Below are 16,302 nucleotides of genomic sequence, written 5' to 3'. Positions count from 1 at the left end.
CCACTTTTGTTGCCCAACAGTGGTTTCCAAACAACTGTCATCCACCTTTTCATCAGAGGTTGCCATGTGGGCAGATGTTAAGCGTATTCAAAAATTCTCCAAAGTGGTTACCATCTTCTTCTTCATTCTTCTTCAACCTCTCGTAATTTCTACTTCCAGTCATGGCTCTAATCATCAAACACCCCCACAACTACCTACGTACGTTTGAGAAAACAGACAAAAATACAGAGTTCCACTCAATAATTGACACCTTGTCATCCTCCAAATACAAAACCTTACTCACTGCTGATGCACCCATATATCAAGACACCCTACGTGATTTCTGGGCAAATGCCGAAGTTCAAGAACAAGAAAAAAAGCCATGGGGAATCACTTCAAAAGTAGGAGGTGTCTTGGTTGCTATAACCCCCACAAACATTTCAGAAACATTTCAGATGAATGATCTTGCAGGTAAAACTTCTTTTCCAAAAAGTGAGTATCAATTGGACTTGATTGAACGGGGTTATGATGGACAATTAACTAAAGCAACAATGTTTAAACCAAAATTTCCACCACCCATGAAATTTTTGTTCCATACCCTGCTCATTTTTTTGTCAAACAAAACCACTGCTTTTAATGAGATACCATTAAAAATTCAGTACTTGGGGTATGCAATTATGTCAAAAATAGATTTTAACTACTCCCAAGCTCTGTTTACAGCTTTGGTCAATAATGTGAAAAACATTAAAGATGGAAAGAATACTACTTTTCTTTTGTTCCCAAGGTTTTTGAGCTATTATTTGCAAAAGAAAGTTCCACAAAAAGCTTTTGAGCAAGGAACACCTTTCAAAATGAATAGTCTTTCTTCTGAAACCTTTACTCGCCTAATGGAAAACGAGTCAAAAGTTTCCAAAACAAAAGCAAAGGGGTCTGAGAAAAATTTAGATGAGTCCACATCTGCTCCTCAAACCTTTGTTGCTGAGCCCACTGCTCATGGTGGTCACAGCACCACAACCGCTACTGTGAAACCTCCACCATCCAAACCAAAAAAGACCAAAACAAAAACCACAAAGCCCACCAAACCCACAAATAAGGGTCCTTTGGAAGATGAGATCCTAGAAGTTAACCCTGTGACAACACAAATGTCACTAGAAACCACTGTTGCTACTTCCTCACAACAGATGGAAAGATCTCAACCTGTAACCTTAACTCCTCATGATTCCTCACAAAAGGAACATGTTGTAAGCACATGGACACCATAATATGAAACATTACCCTCAGTTGAGAGTATGTTTAAAATCCCTTCTCCCGGGGCAATGTCTCTTTCAACACCACTCCCTTCATCTCCTATTCCACCTACCATTATACCACTGTTTGAGTGTATAATGGTAGGTGGAATAGCCCTTCTCCCGGGGCAATGACTCAAAACAGCCCTTCTCACCAACACATTACTGAGTGTATAACTTCAACATTGGCTGTGTTTGAACCTATTCAATTGGCTAACCCACAAACAGTTGAGGAGGTTACACCACTTGAATTTCCTAAAATTCTTGTTGGTAGTTCAAGTGGAGCAGCTACTACAAATGTTGGATCCACTTATCTACATTTGGACAGTAGTTTCATCAGTCAGACTCCCTTGAAGGCAACCGCTGCTGTGTCTATCAAGGTAACCACTGGTGGGTTTAAGTTAACCACAAGTGTGTTTACTAAGTTAACCACTGATGCAGAGGGAAGTCTCCAGAACCAAGAACAAGGGGCATCTGCTAATGAAACTTTAGAGACTCATCCTATTTCAAAAGCAGATACAACCACCTCTGGTGGGAATTCAGATTATCCTATTAAGTTAGGTGATTAATTAAAATACAAGGATTTGATGGAGAGGATGTCCAATATTGAAACAATTGTTGGTGACATGAAAGAACTATTGAAGCAGTTGGTGGATGCCTCCAAAAGTCAACCTTCTCATCAGCAATTATCCCAAGAGCTTTGGAACTCAGTACAACCCATTCTTGCAGCTCAAAGGGAATTGGCTGAACTTCAACATAACTCCCACATGGAGCTAATTAGAGTTATGGATGAAGCAAGATACAAAGACACACAGGCTGATATCAAGGGGATCAAAGAATCCCTTGCAAAGATAACTGGCACTACCCCTGCACTAATCTTTGAAAAAGATGATGAAGATGATGCCAAAAAGGGGGAGAAGGATTCCATGAAAAACTTTGGCAAACCAACACCAAGGAATCAGCCAAAAAAAAAAAAAAAACCAGAGCATGCCAAAAAGACTTCTACAAAATCTTTTGGAAAATCTGACACTGGAAAGAAAAAGGGAGTTGATGAAACCCTGAACATCCAAACAGATGAAGAGATTACTGAAAAGCAGAAGACAAAAGAATACAAAAGAAAGTAGAGCAGATGTTTTGAGGCAGGAATTGGAGAAAAGAAGAAAAAGAGAAAACAAAATTCAAAACATTGGCACTTCAAACAGAAGAAAATCATTCAAACACAACAAACCTCCAATTGCCACATTCCCTAAACCTAAACCATCATCACAAAAGCCAACCACTGCTGCTACCAAACCTAAAACCACTGCTGGTTCTAAAAAGCCAAACACTGATACATCCAAACCTAAACCTAAACCTTCACCACAAAAACCACCTCATAAAAAGCAGAAAACAGATTCCTCACCACCACCACCATCTTCCATAGCCACAGATGTTGATGCACCAAAAGCATGATCAGATGTTCAGACAACAACTGTTGAGACAACAGTGGTTTCAACAGTTGTCAGTCAACCCACTGATTCCACCCAGTTTGTTTTTCCACTATCAGCAAAACCACCAATACCTCAAAGATTCCCATTACAATCAACCTTTTCACCCAAACCAACTTCTCCCTCAAAAACTCCTCCTCCTCCAAAATCTGTCTATACCAGAAAAAGAAAGTTCATGGTGCATGAAGAAGAAAAAAAAATACCAGCACCAATTCCTATATCATCCGCTCCACTCATTCCACCATCATCACCAAAAAACCAACCACATCAAACAACCACCCACTGCTAACCTCCCACAAAACATTCCATTGGCAGTTAAATACCCTCTGGAACTGCTTGTAGTTCAAAATGAAATGATTCAATTTTACAAAGAGGATGATACATCCAAAAGAACTTTCCAATCACTGCAAACACCTCAGAACATTGATGAATATTTGAAGATGAAAGCTAAACAAGCTGAGCTGATAGCCAAACATGTGAGTAAAGGGAAAGGTGACAGGAATTACCAGGGCACTTTTCAACATGAGCTTAGTAAGGTCAGGAAATTGGAAGACTTTGCTAGAGACCTGAGTAAGTTTACGTCAGAACTGCCACCAAATGCTAAACTTCAAAAGGGATTGAGGGTTGATTTCTTAAACATCATCATGGATACCAAGCCCTACAAAGCCAACAGGTCTCAGTTCAATGGCTGGTCTCTAGAAGCTCTCAAAGAAGAAGTAAACATAATAGAAATGATGAATAAAGACCCTTAAATGAAGAGATATGCATCCAACTGGAACAAATACAAGAAAGTTGATGTGGATGAAGCATTGAGGTACAAGATGGTCTCAGTTGCAAGATGGTCTACGCGAAATGTTGATCTGACTTATAAAAAGTTAGAAGAACTTAGAAAGATAGACCCAACAATTCCTCAGAAGCCAGCATATGATGATGAAACTACTGATAGACCTCAGCAGACCCTTCCCCTTAAAAAGTTGTTCTCATCATCTGCTTCATCCATCAGTGTCTTGAATCAAAGAAAAAGGCAGAAGCAGATTGATGAGAAAGATGAAAAGAGGGATGCTGAATTCAGAAAAGAGGCTATCAGAAATCAATTACAATTTGGATTGGATGAAGCTACCCTACAACTTCAAGCTCAAGTGTCAGAAACACTCAAAGAGTTGGCAAGCAAACCTCAATCCCCAAACTCATCACAAAATAAAACTTCTCCCTAGAAATCCATCAGACCCAAAAATACTAAAGTGGAAGTCTGACAAAGATACCCATGTAATTCCTCTGCTCAGGTCTGATGGTAGTGTTGAAAAGCTATCAAGGGAGGATGCATTTGGTCTGAATGCAAATGACCTCCAAGATCTAATGAACCTTCAATTACAAAGGGATGAAGATGATACAGATTCCTTGGATTTTGAGCTCCAATTCAAAGGACAAATCCGGGAACGGTTGATGAGAGAATAAAGATCATAATAATGGAGAGTTTTGGCATCATCTGTTCTAGGGGGAGATTGTTCGCTCATGTAATCCTTCCTTGAAAAATAGATGATACAAAGCCAAAACTGGTTCTACAACAGATGATCCAGAATAATAGTGTTTGAAGATTATTTCCCTCCAATTGCAGTGGCACTCAACAACTGATGATCTCTAAAGTCTGATTGTTTTATAAAGACTGTTATGCAAAGCTCTGTTGGATGCAAAGATTGTTGAAGACCAATCATCTGCTGAAGTCAAAGTACTGCTGAAGTCAAAGGACTGATCAACCTTAATGGAAAGCACTGCTCAGTCTCATTAGTGGTTGAGCATCATCAGCGGATTGCCTTATCAGAGTTTAGTTAATCAGTGTCTTAATGTAACAGTGTCTGTAATTCATCAGTGTTTAGAGGTTGTTAAGATTGTTAGTTGTCACTGTCTAGGTGACGTCAGCAAAGATGCCACATTGTTTAGGATTGTACTATAAATAGACAGTGCTTGTACTGTTCAATTAGCTCTTTCGCTCACACTTGCATCTTGTACGAAGTAGCATTATGAGCTCAGGCTAAGGGGGAGATAGTGTTCATGCATGCATAGGCGAAACATTGTGTATTCAATCTTTTGAAATTAAAAAGCTTGTATGATGAAAATTGTTCTTTCCTTGATTATGTTATAAAGTTTTACTTCATTCCGATGCAAATTATTATCTGTTTTATATTCTTCCATTTCCATCTTATTAAAACAACACAATCAAGTAAACTCAGATCCTAACAGACCTCATTCCTGACGCTACACCCATTGCAAAATCACTATACCGTCTCACACTTTCAAAGATGTAAGAGCTATCGAGACAACTTCAAAAATTACTTGATAAAGGCTTCATACGCCCTAGCAGTTCTCCTTGGAGCGCTCCGGTCCTCTTAGTCAAGAAGAAAGATGGTTCTTTTCGTATGTGGATCGACTATCGTGAGCTTAACAAACCCACCGTCAAGACCGCTATCCCCTTCCTCGCATCGACGACCTTTTAGATCAACTCCAAAGCGCAACTTGTTTCTCCAAAATCTACCCCCGTTCCGGTTATCATCAACTTCGAGTCGAAGAGGACATCCCTAAAAACGTTTTTCGTACTAGATATGGTCACTACAAGTTCGTGGTAATGCCTTTCGGTTTGATCAATGCACCCGCGGTCTACATAGATTTGATGAACCGTGTGTGTAAGCTTTATTTGGAATGTTTTGTAATCATATTCATAGATGGTATCCTTATCTGTTCCAAAACCCAAGCCGAATACGAGCGACACTTACGTCTAATCCTAGAACTCCTTCGTACCAAACAATTATATGCCAAATTCTCCAAGTGTGAATTTTGGCCAAAAGAAGTTCAATTTCTCGGTCACGTCGTGAATGAGAAAGGTATTCACGTTGATCCCGCTAAAATCGAAGCCATCAAGAATTGGATAGCACTGAAATCACCTTTCGAGATTCGTTCCTTCCTTGGATTGAGGGGTAGTATCGTTGGTTCATCTCCGACTTCTCAAAAATAGTCGTTCCACTCACCTCGTTAACCCAAAAAGATAAACCTTTTGTGTGGGGTACGAACAAAAGGAGTCTTTCCAAACACTCAAGGACTTTCTTTGCAATGCTCCTATTCTCACTTTACCCGATGGTAACAATGATTTCGTTGTGTATTACGATGCGTCTAACCAAGGTCTCAGTTGTGTTCTTTTGTAACGAGACAAGGTTATCGCCTACGCTTCGAGACAACTCAAAATACACGAAAAGAACTACGCTACCCATGACGTTGAACTTGGTGCGGTTGTTTTTGCGTTAAAGATTTGGCGACCCTACCTTTATGGTTCCAAGTGTGTGGTCTTCACCGACCATAAGAGCCTTCAACATATCTTTAAACAAAAGGAACTCAACATGCATCAAAGCAGATGGGTGGAGTTGTTCAACGACTATGATTGCGAGATTCGCTACCACCCCGGTAAGGCGAATGTCATGACTGATGCCCCTACTTGAAAAACTCATGTGAAGAGTATTTGTAGCTTCCAAACCCAAAACGACATTCAAAACTGTATTCACGAGGCACAGTACTCATCCGGCAATGAGGATAACTTGTATGACGAGATGAAGCATGGTGTCAAAAGATAACTCGTATCCAAATCCAACGGTATTCTTTACTACCTCGATCACATTTGGATTCCGAACCGTGACAACATCCGTGACCTCTTGAAAAAGGCACACAAGGCTTGATACTTTATTCACCCCGGTGCCGAAAAGATGTACCAAGACCTCCGCCAAACCTATTGGTGGCCTGGTATGAAGAGAGATATCGCAACTTACGTGTCCAAATGTCTCACGTATTCCAAGGTGAAAGCCAAACATCAACGTCCTTCAGGCTTACTTGAACAACCAGAAATTCCAGTCTGGAAATGGGAGAGTATAGCAATGGACTTCATCACCAAATTCCCTCGAACTTCATCCGGTCATGATAACATTTGGGTGATTATTGATCGTTTGACCAAATCCGCTCACTTCCTCCCCATTCGTGAAGATTAACAAGTTGAGAAATTAGCTCGTATCTACACTAATGAGATCATTTGCAACAAGGTATTCCCGCCAACATCATTTCAGACCAATATAGTCGTTTCACTTCTCGGCTTTGGTAAACATTTCAAACCGCTCTTGGCACTCAACTCAATCTTAGTACAGCTTTTCATCCTCAATCGGATGGACAAACCAAGCGTACTATCCAAACTCTCGAGGACATGCTTCATTCATGCGTAATCGATTTTGGTGACAACTAGGATATACACTTACGTTTGGTAGAATTCTCGTGCAATAATAGCTACCACGCTAGTATTTAAATGGCTCCATTCGAAGCCTTGTATGGTCGTAAGTGTCGTTCTCCTATTTGTTGGCACGAGATTGGAGACACACAAATCACTGGTCCCGATCTCATACAAGAGACGATGGACAAGATTATACTGATTCACGATAACCTACTCAAGTCTAAAAGTCGACAAAAGAGTTACGCCGACAAACGACACAAACCCTTGGAATTCAACGTTGGTGATCACGCACTCCTTAAGGGATCCCCTTGGAAAGGAGTCGTTCGTTTTGGAAAGAATGGGAAGCTCACCCCTCGCTTCGTAGGTCTTTTCAAGATTCTCGAAAGGATTGGCAAGGTGGCGTACCGACTGGAATTACCTCAAGAGCTCAACAACGTTCGTCCCATGTTTCTTGTGTCCAACCACAAAAAGTTCTTAGCCAAAGAAGGACTTCAAGTTCCACTCGACGATTTACAAATCAATGAGTATTACACTTCGTCAAAAAACCGGTCGAAATCATGGACCGAGGAACCAAGCAGCTTAGGCGTAGTCGAATTCCCATAGTCAAGATTCGATGGAAAGGAAAACGCGGTGCTGAATTTACTTGGGAACTTGAGAGTGATATGAAGACCAAGTATCCACACTTATTCGTTGAGTCTTCCTCTTGAATAAATTTTGGGACAAATTTTTCTTAAATAGGGGAAACTGTAACGCTTCGCTTTTATGTAGTTTCCTTATTTAGAAAGTTATATTCGTATTTCTATTTTTTGCAAGATTGTATTCGTATTCTATTTCCAACCCTTGTAATTTCGAGACATTGACCATAATGGAAATACCTTTGCATACATACACATGTTATACATAAACTTATTAGGTGCGCGATACATCATCAAATTACATGCTTATGTGGGAAACCGATTCTTATAAATGCTCAATAGTATCATACATGCATACAATATACTCATACTATGTTTACACACGATACACATACTAAGAATACACTAAAGCAAAAGCCCATAACCCAAAATCCAGCCCAAAGGCCGAAAGTGCATGACGGTGACCTTCGTGGCCACCTTCACCTTCCAAACACACGAAGGTGACCTTCGTGGCCACCTTCGCCTTCCAAACACACACGCGAAGGTGCACGAAAGTGCCACCTTCGTGGACACCTTCGCGGGACGGAGTTGGTGATGGGATTCAACACAGCTTTTGAGCAGAATGTGTTTAAAAAAACTCCTTTTCCACTTTTCTCAACTCCCAGCTACCACCTAACTTCATTTGTTACCTAAAACCTAATCCCACCTTATAAATAAGTGTCTTCCTCACCTCCTAAACACTTTCCTCCCACCTTCTACGTGAGTTTTCACAAACTTTTCTTCACCATTCTTCTTCATTTCTTCTTTCAAACTACTTGGATAACCTCTAGGAAGGTTTCCACAAGTTTGCCATGGCAAACTAAGGTGGAACCTCGCCACATTTGAGGTCCAAAGTAGTCATAAATTCTGTTTTGTTTTATCTTTTTGTTTCATGTATATAATGCTTGAAATTTGATGGAAACTTACACCAACCTTGCTCCCAACTAAACTCAGAGTTGTGGGTTTGTGTTTTGGTTGATTTCCTCAAGAAATGAGGCTTAAAATCTCCCTAAAATTTTTCCCTAAAAGTCCCTAGTGACTTTAAAAGTGTTGGAACAATCCAAACTTTCAAACTTCAATGTTGAAAGACTTGTGTGTTTGGTGAAGGTGTGAACCATGGAAGCTTTGGCTCTACAACCTTGTTCCATTACCTCACTTGTTTAAACATTAGCTTAGATTCATACACTAAATCTCAAAGCAATTTCCAGCAAAGGGATAAGGCTACTTCACGTCCCCAAACACTCTCCATGTTTGGGATGATTGCATCTAGCTTGATGCACTTGGTTGTTTTAAGATTTAGGAGATTATGAAATTTCATTTGTAGTTCATACTCATGACCAACCTAAATCATCAACTAAGTTGATGATTTTGTGCTTTGATAAATCATATAATGAGGTTAAATGGATAGAATTCATCATATCTCATTGCATGACCATTCTCATTTCATATACGTTAACTTTTAAAATCCGAATCCAATCCGTTAATCAAATCCATAACTCACACACCCCCGTTTCCTTTTAGGGTAACTTCGGTGTTCCAACCTCAAGAACTCATCCAACTCACTTACGTGGAATCTCTATGCAAACCGTGAGTATACATGACCCCTTTTTCCGTTTTCACACTTTCGGGTGCAATATAAATACCATATTAAAACTCACATAATCACACTTATGCTAATACTTTATTCATACAAACGAATCGGTTAAGACATGCTTTATATGTTTATACTTTAGGAATACATGCATGCTAGAATCCATTCTTGCACTATACTTTGTCATTAACTTCGTACGAGCCTACCTTAACTTGTATAGCGCTATAAGAGTAGCACACCACCCTTGTTGGGGTCTATGTTAAGTAATCATACAAACGGTCTTGTCGTTGAGACGACAAGATTACGCTAGTGGAATCTTTGGATTGACACGTATGTGATGCATGCTAGTTCATGATATGTTATGCCTTAGTATACGTTTTTGCCATGTGGATCTTGTTAAATTATTTTATACATATGCTAGTACACTAAACTTGTATGCTCACCAATTCTTTTGTGTTGACATGTTACTTTAATATATGTTGTTGGAGCTTGATGTTGATGCGTTAAAGAAAAATTAGTAGGATGGACTAAAAATGCACCTAGTTTAAATTCATCTTTTGTTGTTAATTTGTTATGTTCCAAATGTTGTATTTTCCTTTTGAAACGATGTATTACCTTTAGCATGAAATGAAAGAATCGTTATTTTAAATACTTATCACAACTAGCCGTCATAAAGTCTCTTGCAATCTCGTTTTTGTCTCACTCCGACATTTCCGCTATCTGTTGGGGTGTGACTGCGCGTCCGTGGTTCAACGTCTTTTGCTATTCATTTTTTACTTTTAACCCTTATAATTTTCATCTTTAACAAATTTATTTTTCATTTTTAATCCAACACTTTTACACTTCCAACTTTGGTCTCTACTTTTCCTCTTTTACAAATTTTTCGTTTTAAATTTCGATCAAAAATTTCGAGTTAACACATTGCAACATGTGTGTGTGGTTCAACGTTTTTATGTATTTTTTCCGTTTAACTGTGTCATCGTAACGTGCGGGTTCTAAGTCAACTTAGTTATTATTTTCTATCTTAACGTTTCAGACTAATTTTTGCACGTTAAAACACGCAACAAGTGTGTGTGATTTAATGTTTTTATATTTACTTTTCATTCGATCTAACAATCTCGCTGTAAAACGCAGGTCCTATATACTTGTTTATTATTATTATTGTTATAATACTAATACTAATAATAATAACAAGAATATGAAATGTGGTACATGGTTAGTTAAACGTCTTGTTTCATGGTATATTACAATTCACGAGTCTCATCCTTTACCAACTTTTTTCTAATTTTGTTTGCATTTTAATTTTCTCTCGTATCTTTACCATTTTGGGAAATATTTCCTTGTCAAATGATCACAATTTGGGCAGAAAAATCCATGATGAAAGACCCAACCTTATCACAAGCGTACTACATCAAATGTAAAGTCACCAAAACTGGATGATCGTTACGGAAAGACAATCGTGTAATAATTCAAGACACGCCCTAAGTTTTGATAAATCGACGAAGATTGAAGATAGGATCATAACCGAAACAAAATTTGAGCCGTATCTGATGCCTAATTTGGTCCCAAAAGGTAGATTTGAAACTAGAAAGTGACATAAAAGAACATCAATGAAAGTAAGAAACATTTAAGGGAAGTATTAAAGAAGCAACATGTTTATGGTTGTGCCCATTAAATTTCACAACATTATATCCAGCAAACACAAGACAATATAATTGGTACCAAAATTAAAGTGTCCCATCTTTTTAGTGTAAAGAAACTAGCTTTACAATTAATTACTATTCGAATGCACGTACATAAAAACCTAATGTTGTAGATATAGGGAATTTTATTTATTAGAAAATAATATTGAAGAAGTATTAAAGATAAAACTTCTTTAACCTCAAGCAAAATATATATGGTTAATATTTATAGATATGTATGTTTATAGATACAAGTTTTCTAAAAGTGAAAAACTCCGTTTAAAACCAAAATAAGATACGAATACATCATATAACAATTGAGAAGACCTAACTAGTTATATGCTACTAGTATTGATTCATCCAATTTCTTGGTTTGGATGGATTTTCTTTGAGAGATTAATTATTTTTTTTTTGCTAATCTTAAATGTGAGTTTGCTTTTGTTCTTCTAAAAAGACAAATAATGGAAAAATAAAGATTTACTAGATCTACCAAATGCCACCAAGTCAAGTGATTAACTGTTTCTCGCGGTCTTCCAAATTTGTTCTAGTTCTCTAGCAAAGGCTTTTTGACGTCCAACGACGATAGTGATATGATCCTTCTTCTCAACAACCCTAACATTTGCTCGAGGGACTTTGGTCTTGACATTATCACTACATTCAACTGGGATGAGCTCGTCGTCTTGACCATGAAACACATTCACGCTACAGTTTAAGTGGTTTTGAACCATGTCCAAGTACCCTTCGATTTTTGAGGCCGTCCCACATATAACATTGTGAAGGGTGTGCCATGCAGCATTATGTGTGTGACAGCAGAATCCTTCGATTAAGTACGTCCTTATCCTATGTAAAAAAAAATCATTCCATCATGATATATGTTTAAAAAATTTATTAACAAATTAAATATATTAATGTCTTAAAAAATCGTTATAAAGAATTAGATTGTCACTCAAAGCTAGATATAGAATTTGGTTAGGAATAAATACAGCGTTATTGTGCCCAATGCATGAATTTAATGTCCTTAATTAATCTTTGTAAAGAATTAGATTGTCACTCAAAGCTAGATATAGAATTTGGTTAGGAATAAATACAATGTTATTGTGCCCAATGCATGAATTATTTAATGTGCATTAAAAAGGTAGTTTATAGTTGTAGTGTAGCCAAACAAATATTTTGATTTCATAATTTTATTTTTAAATCAAGAATACATTTCCATTGTTTTCATATTATGTAAGCGTAAAAATTAATAAAACTAATTTATTCCTTATACATAACTTAATTTTAACAAGATACAAATCACCTGTTAGTTATTAAAGCTTAACAACTTTGATCAACAAGTAACCAAATCATCAGAGTTATTAACGGGTTCATACGATAAAAAATACTATAACTTATTATACGTATATAAAAATATAGTTATTAATAATAAACCTATTGTAAATTTTAAAATTTTACAATTTTTGGGTTTTTGTAACACATGTTAATAACAGTTTCCTCAGAAATTCATTTATTGGTCTCAGAGTCGTCTTGTGACACACATGAAGATTTTATAAATGATATTAGATGCTGGGACAATTAAGGCAAGAATTGATGAGATTTTATTACAAAATTTTACATTTTATTTTTATATTTATTTTCTGAAATTTAAGGAATAGTTTACGAAGTCAAATATGGATGACAGTACTACCGCCGTTAAATCAAATTCAGTGCACTGTAATGGCGAGTAACGGAGAATTAAGAAGTCTAGAGTTAATTATACCTGTTTCTGGTGATGAGTTTGGTTAGAAATTCCCATGTACGATGGTGCTTGCAGATCAGCAAGCAAATTGTCCGGCTAACATGCTCGTACCAACAAGCCATTGATGCCCCGAAAGCGATCAACGGCCACACCTGTCGTGGCGCCACCTTTCGCATCATATATTGTGTCGCCTCTTCGCCTTTTGGTGCTGGAAAATATGGCTAACCATACAAATATTTTGAAATAAGATAACCAACAACCATTCGTGTGTGCGTGTGCGTGGTCATACGGGCAGAACCATAACTTTTTAGTTAAAAATATTATATATAAAATATCCAACAAATTCTGGTGGCTGGGAGTGACCCTCTTGTCTCCGCTTGGTTCCGCCCCTGTGTGTGAGTGAAAACTAAAAAAAGGTTGATCCATTACCGGTGCGAGTAAGGTTATTGACTTGACTGACTTTGGGTATTTAACGGCGAGGGCGAGCGCTAGAATGCACCCTAGGGAATGCGCCACAATGTGAAATGATTCGACCTTGTTGGGTTCAATAACCGACCTCTCGATCATGTCCAAATGCTCCTTCATCGTGTAGAGCGACTCATGAGGCTTCGGGCTTTTGCCAAACCCTAAAAGATCGATTGCGAATAATCTGTATTTTGATTTGATCGATCTCGAGAAGTTAGGGAACAATGTCTCCGTCCAAAATGCAGATGACGATATAAACCCGTGAATAAACAATACATTCTCGTTAATGTTATCTACAACAAAACAAACAAACAAACATACCCAGTAATATCATTGTCAAAAAGTAAGGTTTGTAAGAGAAGACGAGTTTTTCTGTCTATTTAGAGAGAAAACAGAGAGACTACTCCTAATCAGACCCCACATAACATAATAAGATCAAATCATTTACTAACCTTTCCGGCCTTCCATATGAACAAAGAGAGTATCTTTACACGAATTCAACCACGAGTTACACGTCTCACAATCGCAATCCGACCATCGTGGGACAGGGTGCGATCTATGTCCACCAATCTTCTCTTGAAGCATTTCCACCACAAATGGTGATTGACCAACCGGTTTACTAACAACCACATTCCGCCTTTTCACCGTGGTTTTCGACACTTCCACCACCAACGAAGGCCGCGAATAAAGCGTATCCGATATCTCCTCAAGCTGCAACTTGTTAGAAGTAACACAAACAATCTTCTCCGCCTCTCCCTTCTCCTTCACCAAAATGTTACCCGTGTTAATGATCGCCTCTTTTGGAGACGAACAATAACACGGCTTCCATTCATCCTCCACAAAGAAATCAACAATCTTGTACACATAACACAAAACAATATCAAGAACATCAAGCATACAAAACACGAGAAAACTCAACAAGTCATTGGTTAACTTCCCCGCGAAGCGAAAAACAGATCTTGTAGTGTTCCCCATGAGACACGCTAGTAGTTCTATCCTGACCATAATCCACCTGAATTTATAGATGGGGTTTAAATTTAAACCAAGTACTTGTATGTGGAGGGCGAAGGTTACTAAGTGAGCATTTTGTGGTTAGCAAAAGAATCAAAAACCGAAAGGGAAATGTGGATGTAATCGAAGTGGATGAAGGCAAGACTGAAGGTGGGTGATGACTGATGGGAGTTGGGTTATTAACTATACAGAAATGTAACTGTATATTATGTGATATTGGGCGTGTATATGCATATATATATATATATATTCATGTGTTCAGTGGCGAAGCTTGAGATTTCTGACCGGAGAGTCGAAAACGTATATACCTAAAAATTTCTATAAAACGGGGGTCGAAAACGTATATACCAAAAAATTCTATACAAAAACTACATACTCTCCACTACTGAGCGAAAAGTTCGGGGGGGTCGGTCGCCGCCACCTCGCGCCCCTTAAAAGCGTCGCCCATGCATGTGTTTGCCAGATGTGGGTGGTAACACAGACATTGATTTCGTTTTTTTGACGGTAAATTTCTTTTTAATTTCTGTTGTCTTGAACCCAAGACTTCTCCATCCTTAGGTGTTTAAAGGTTTTGTCTTTAGCGATGGATCACCACCCCATTGGTACATTGAATATGTAATATGTATTTTTTTAATTGAAAAAAAAAACTATAATATTATCATATTCAAGTTAAAAAGAACAAAATGCTCCGTTTTTATTATGAAAAAAAATATTAACGTATAAAAAAGTTATAATCGTTTAAAATCATAGGAAAATTGATTTAAAATTTAATAATATGTTTAAAAAATATTGTTCCATATATTTTTAAAAATTGCATTACTTAAAGTTTAAAATTATATAATATTACCTTTTTTTGTTCTCTTATATTATCTTTATTATATTATAACTCGGAGAACAAGAAAGTAATTTACATCATTTTAATACTTGAAATTTATCTTTATTATATTATAACACATATAAGGAGAACAAGAAAGTAATTTACATCATTTTAATACTTGAAATAATTACAATTTTTATAACATATGATACAATGCTTTAAAAAATATTATTGACTTTAAAACCAACTTTTTTCACGATTTTTAAACGATCATAAATTTTTCATACGCTAGTATATTTTATTTTACACTACAAAAACGAGTATTTTATTTTGTTTAATTTGAATATAGCATAGTTATAGTTTTTTTTTTTTAATTTATAAAATATTAACATTATCACATATACACTGTTTTACTATAGTATTGATATTGGGTGTGTAATGATGTATGTATTATTGTATATGTGTGTGAGTGGGTGTGTAATTGTGTATGTATTATTGTATATGTGTGTGAGAGAGAGACAACTGGCAAGAGGAATGAACCATATATATATGGGTTAAGAAAAGCGTGTGAATTTGCAAGTGTGTTGTAAACAATAAATGAGAGCATTAATCGGCAAAAGAAAGAGAAAGAAAAGGGGGGAAATGTTGGTGGGGGTTGAACCGCCAAGTGACTGACTTGTCAAGAAACAAATTTCCATTATTCACAAACCATTTAGCAGTCAGCCGAACACCTTATTTTGTTGAACCTGTCAACCGTTAAAACTTGTGAACACAAATTGCTATAGGTGAGAAGGGAAAAGATTAAATAGAAAGTTAATTTTGGCTAGGAAGGTTAGGAAGTCATATGATTATAACATGTGGCAACATTTAAAATAAATAAAAATGGTATTTTAGTCAATCCAACTCCTTCTTCTTCCTTTTTCAAAACCCAGTAACTTCAAAACCCACCATTTTCAAAACCCACAATCTTCAACCATTTCTTCACTTTCTATCTCAATAATCACTATATTATAGTGCGATTTTCATCACCAATCAATGATTCAAAACCCCATCAACGTGTTCTTCAGCTTTTTTTTGAAGAAAACTCAGTTTAATTTCATAAAAAAAATCTCTTTTTTTCCGGTGATTTTGGAGATAATCACTCGATTCGTTCGATTCAAGCGTTGATAAGTGTTTCTATCTTTCAAATTTCGTCAATTGATGAAGAAATCGGCTTCGATCCATGTAAGAAATTCTTTAATTTCATTTTCACGATTTGGGTTTTTTATTTAGTCATTGCGTTTTACGATCTTGGCGGGGGTCCGGGGGCGGCAGCCC

At 37.1% G+C, this 16,302-nt stretch overlaps 1 protein-coding gene across 1 annotated transcript; it reads right to left on the bottom strand.

Moving 5' to 3' along the window:
- Window positions 1–11,360: 11,360 nt before the first annotated feature.
- Window positions 11,361–14,362, bottom strand: LOC110899440 (probable lysophospholipase BODYGUARD 1). The gene is made up of 4 exons (XM_022146331.2): window positions 13,610–14,362; window positions 13,122–13,450; window positions 12,714–12,913; window positions 11,361–11,797 (listed from the first exon to the last, which is right to left on the bottom strand). The coding sequence occupies exons 1-4, from the start codon at window positions 14,160–14,162 to the stop codon at window positions 11,470–11,472; spliced, it is 1,410 nt and encodes a 469-aa protein (XP_022002023.1). The 5' UTR covers window positions 14,163–14,362; the 3' UTR covers window positions 11,361–11,469.
- Between the last annotated feature and the right edge of the window lie 1,940 nt (window positions 14,363–16,302).

This window comes from Helianthus annuus, chromosome 13 (assembly GCF_002127325.2).
Source record: "Helianthus annuus cultivar XRQ/B chromosome 13, HanXRQr2.0-SUNRISE, whole genome shotgun sequence".
In the NCBI taxonomy this organism is placed as follows: Eukaryota; Viridiplantae; Streptophyta; class Magnoliopsida; order Asterales; family Asteraceae; genus Helianthus; species Helianthus annuus.
The sequence above is the reverse complement of the archived record's forward strand: the minus strand, read 5'-3'. Positions and strand labels throughout refer to the sequence as shown.

What these genes read in the sequence shown, in the direction of transcription:
- LOC110899440 (XM_022146331.2), bottom strand. Translation starts at nt 14,162, where the DNA reads ATGGTCAGGATAGAACTACTAGCGTGTCTCATGGGGAACACTACAAGA. An exon ending in TCATATGGAAGGCCGGAAAG is followed by an intron (nt 13,451 to 13,609) that starts GTTAGTAAATGA and finishes GTTTTGTTGTAG; the next exon opens with ATAACATTAACGAGAATGTA. An exon ending in AAACTCATCACCAGAAACAG is followed by an intron (nt 11,798 to 12,713) that starts GTATAATTAACT and finishes TTTTTTACATAG; the next exon opens with GATAAGGACGTACTTAATCG.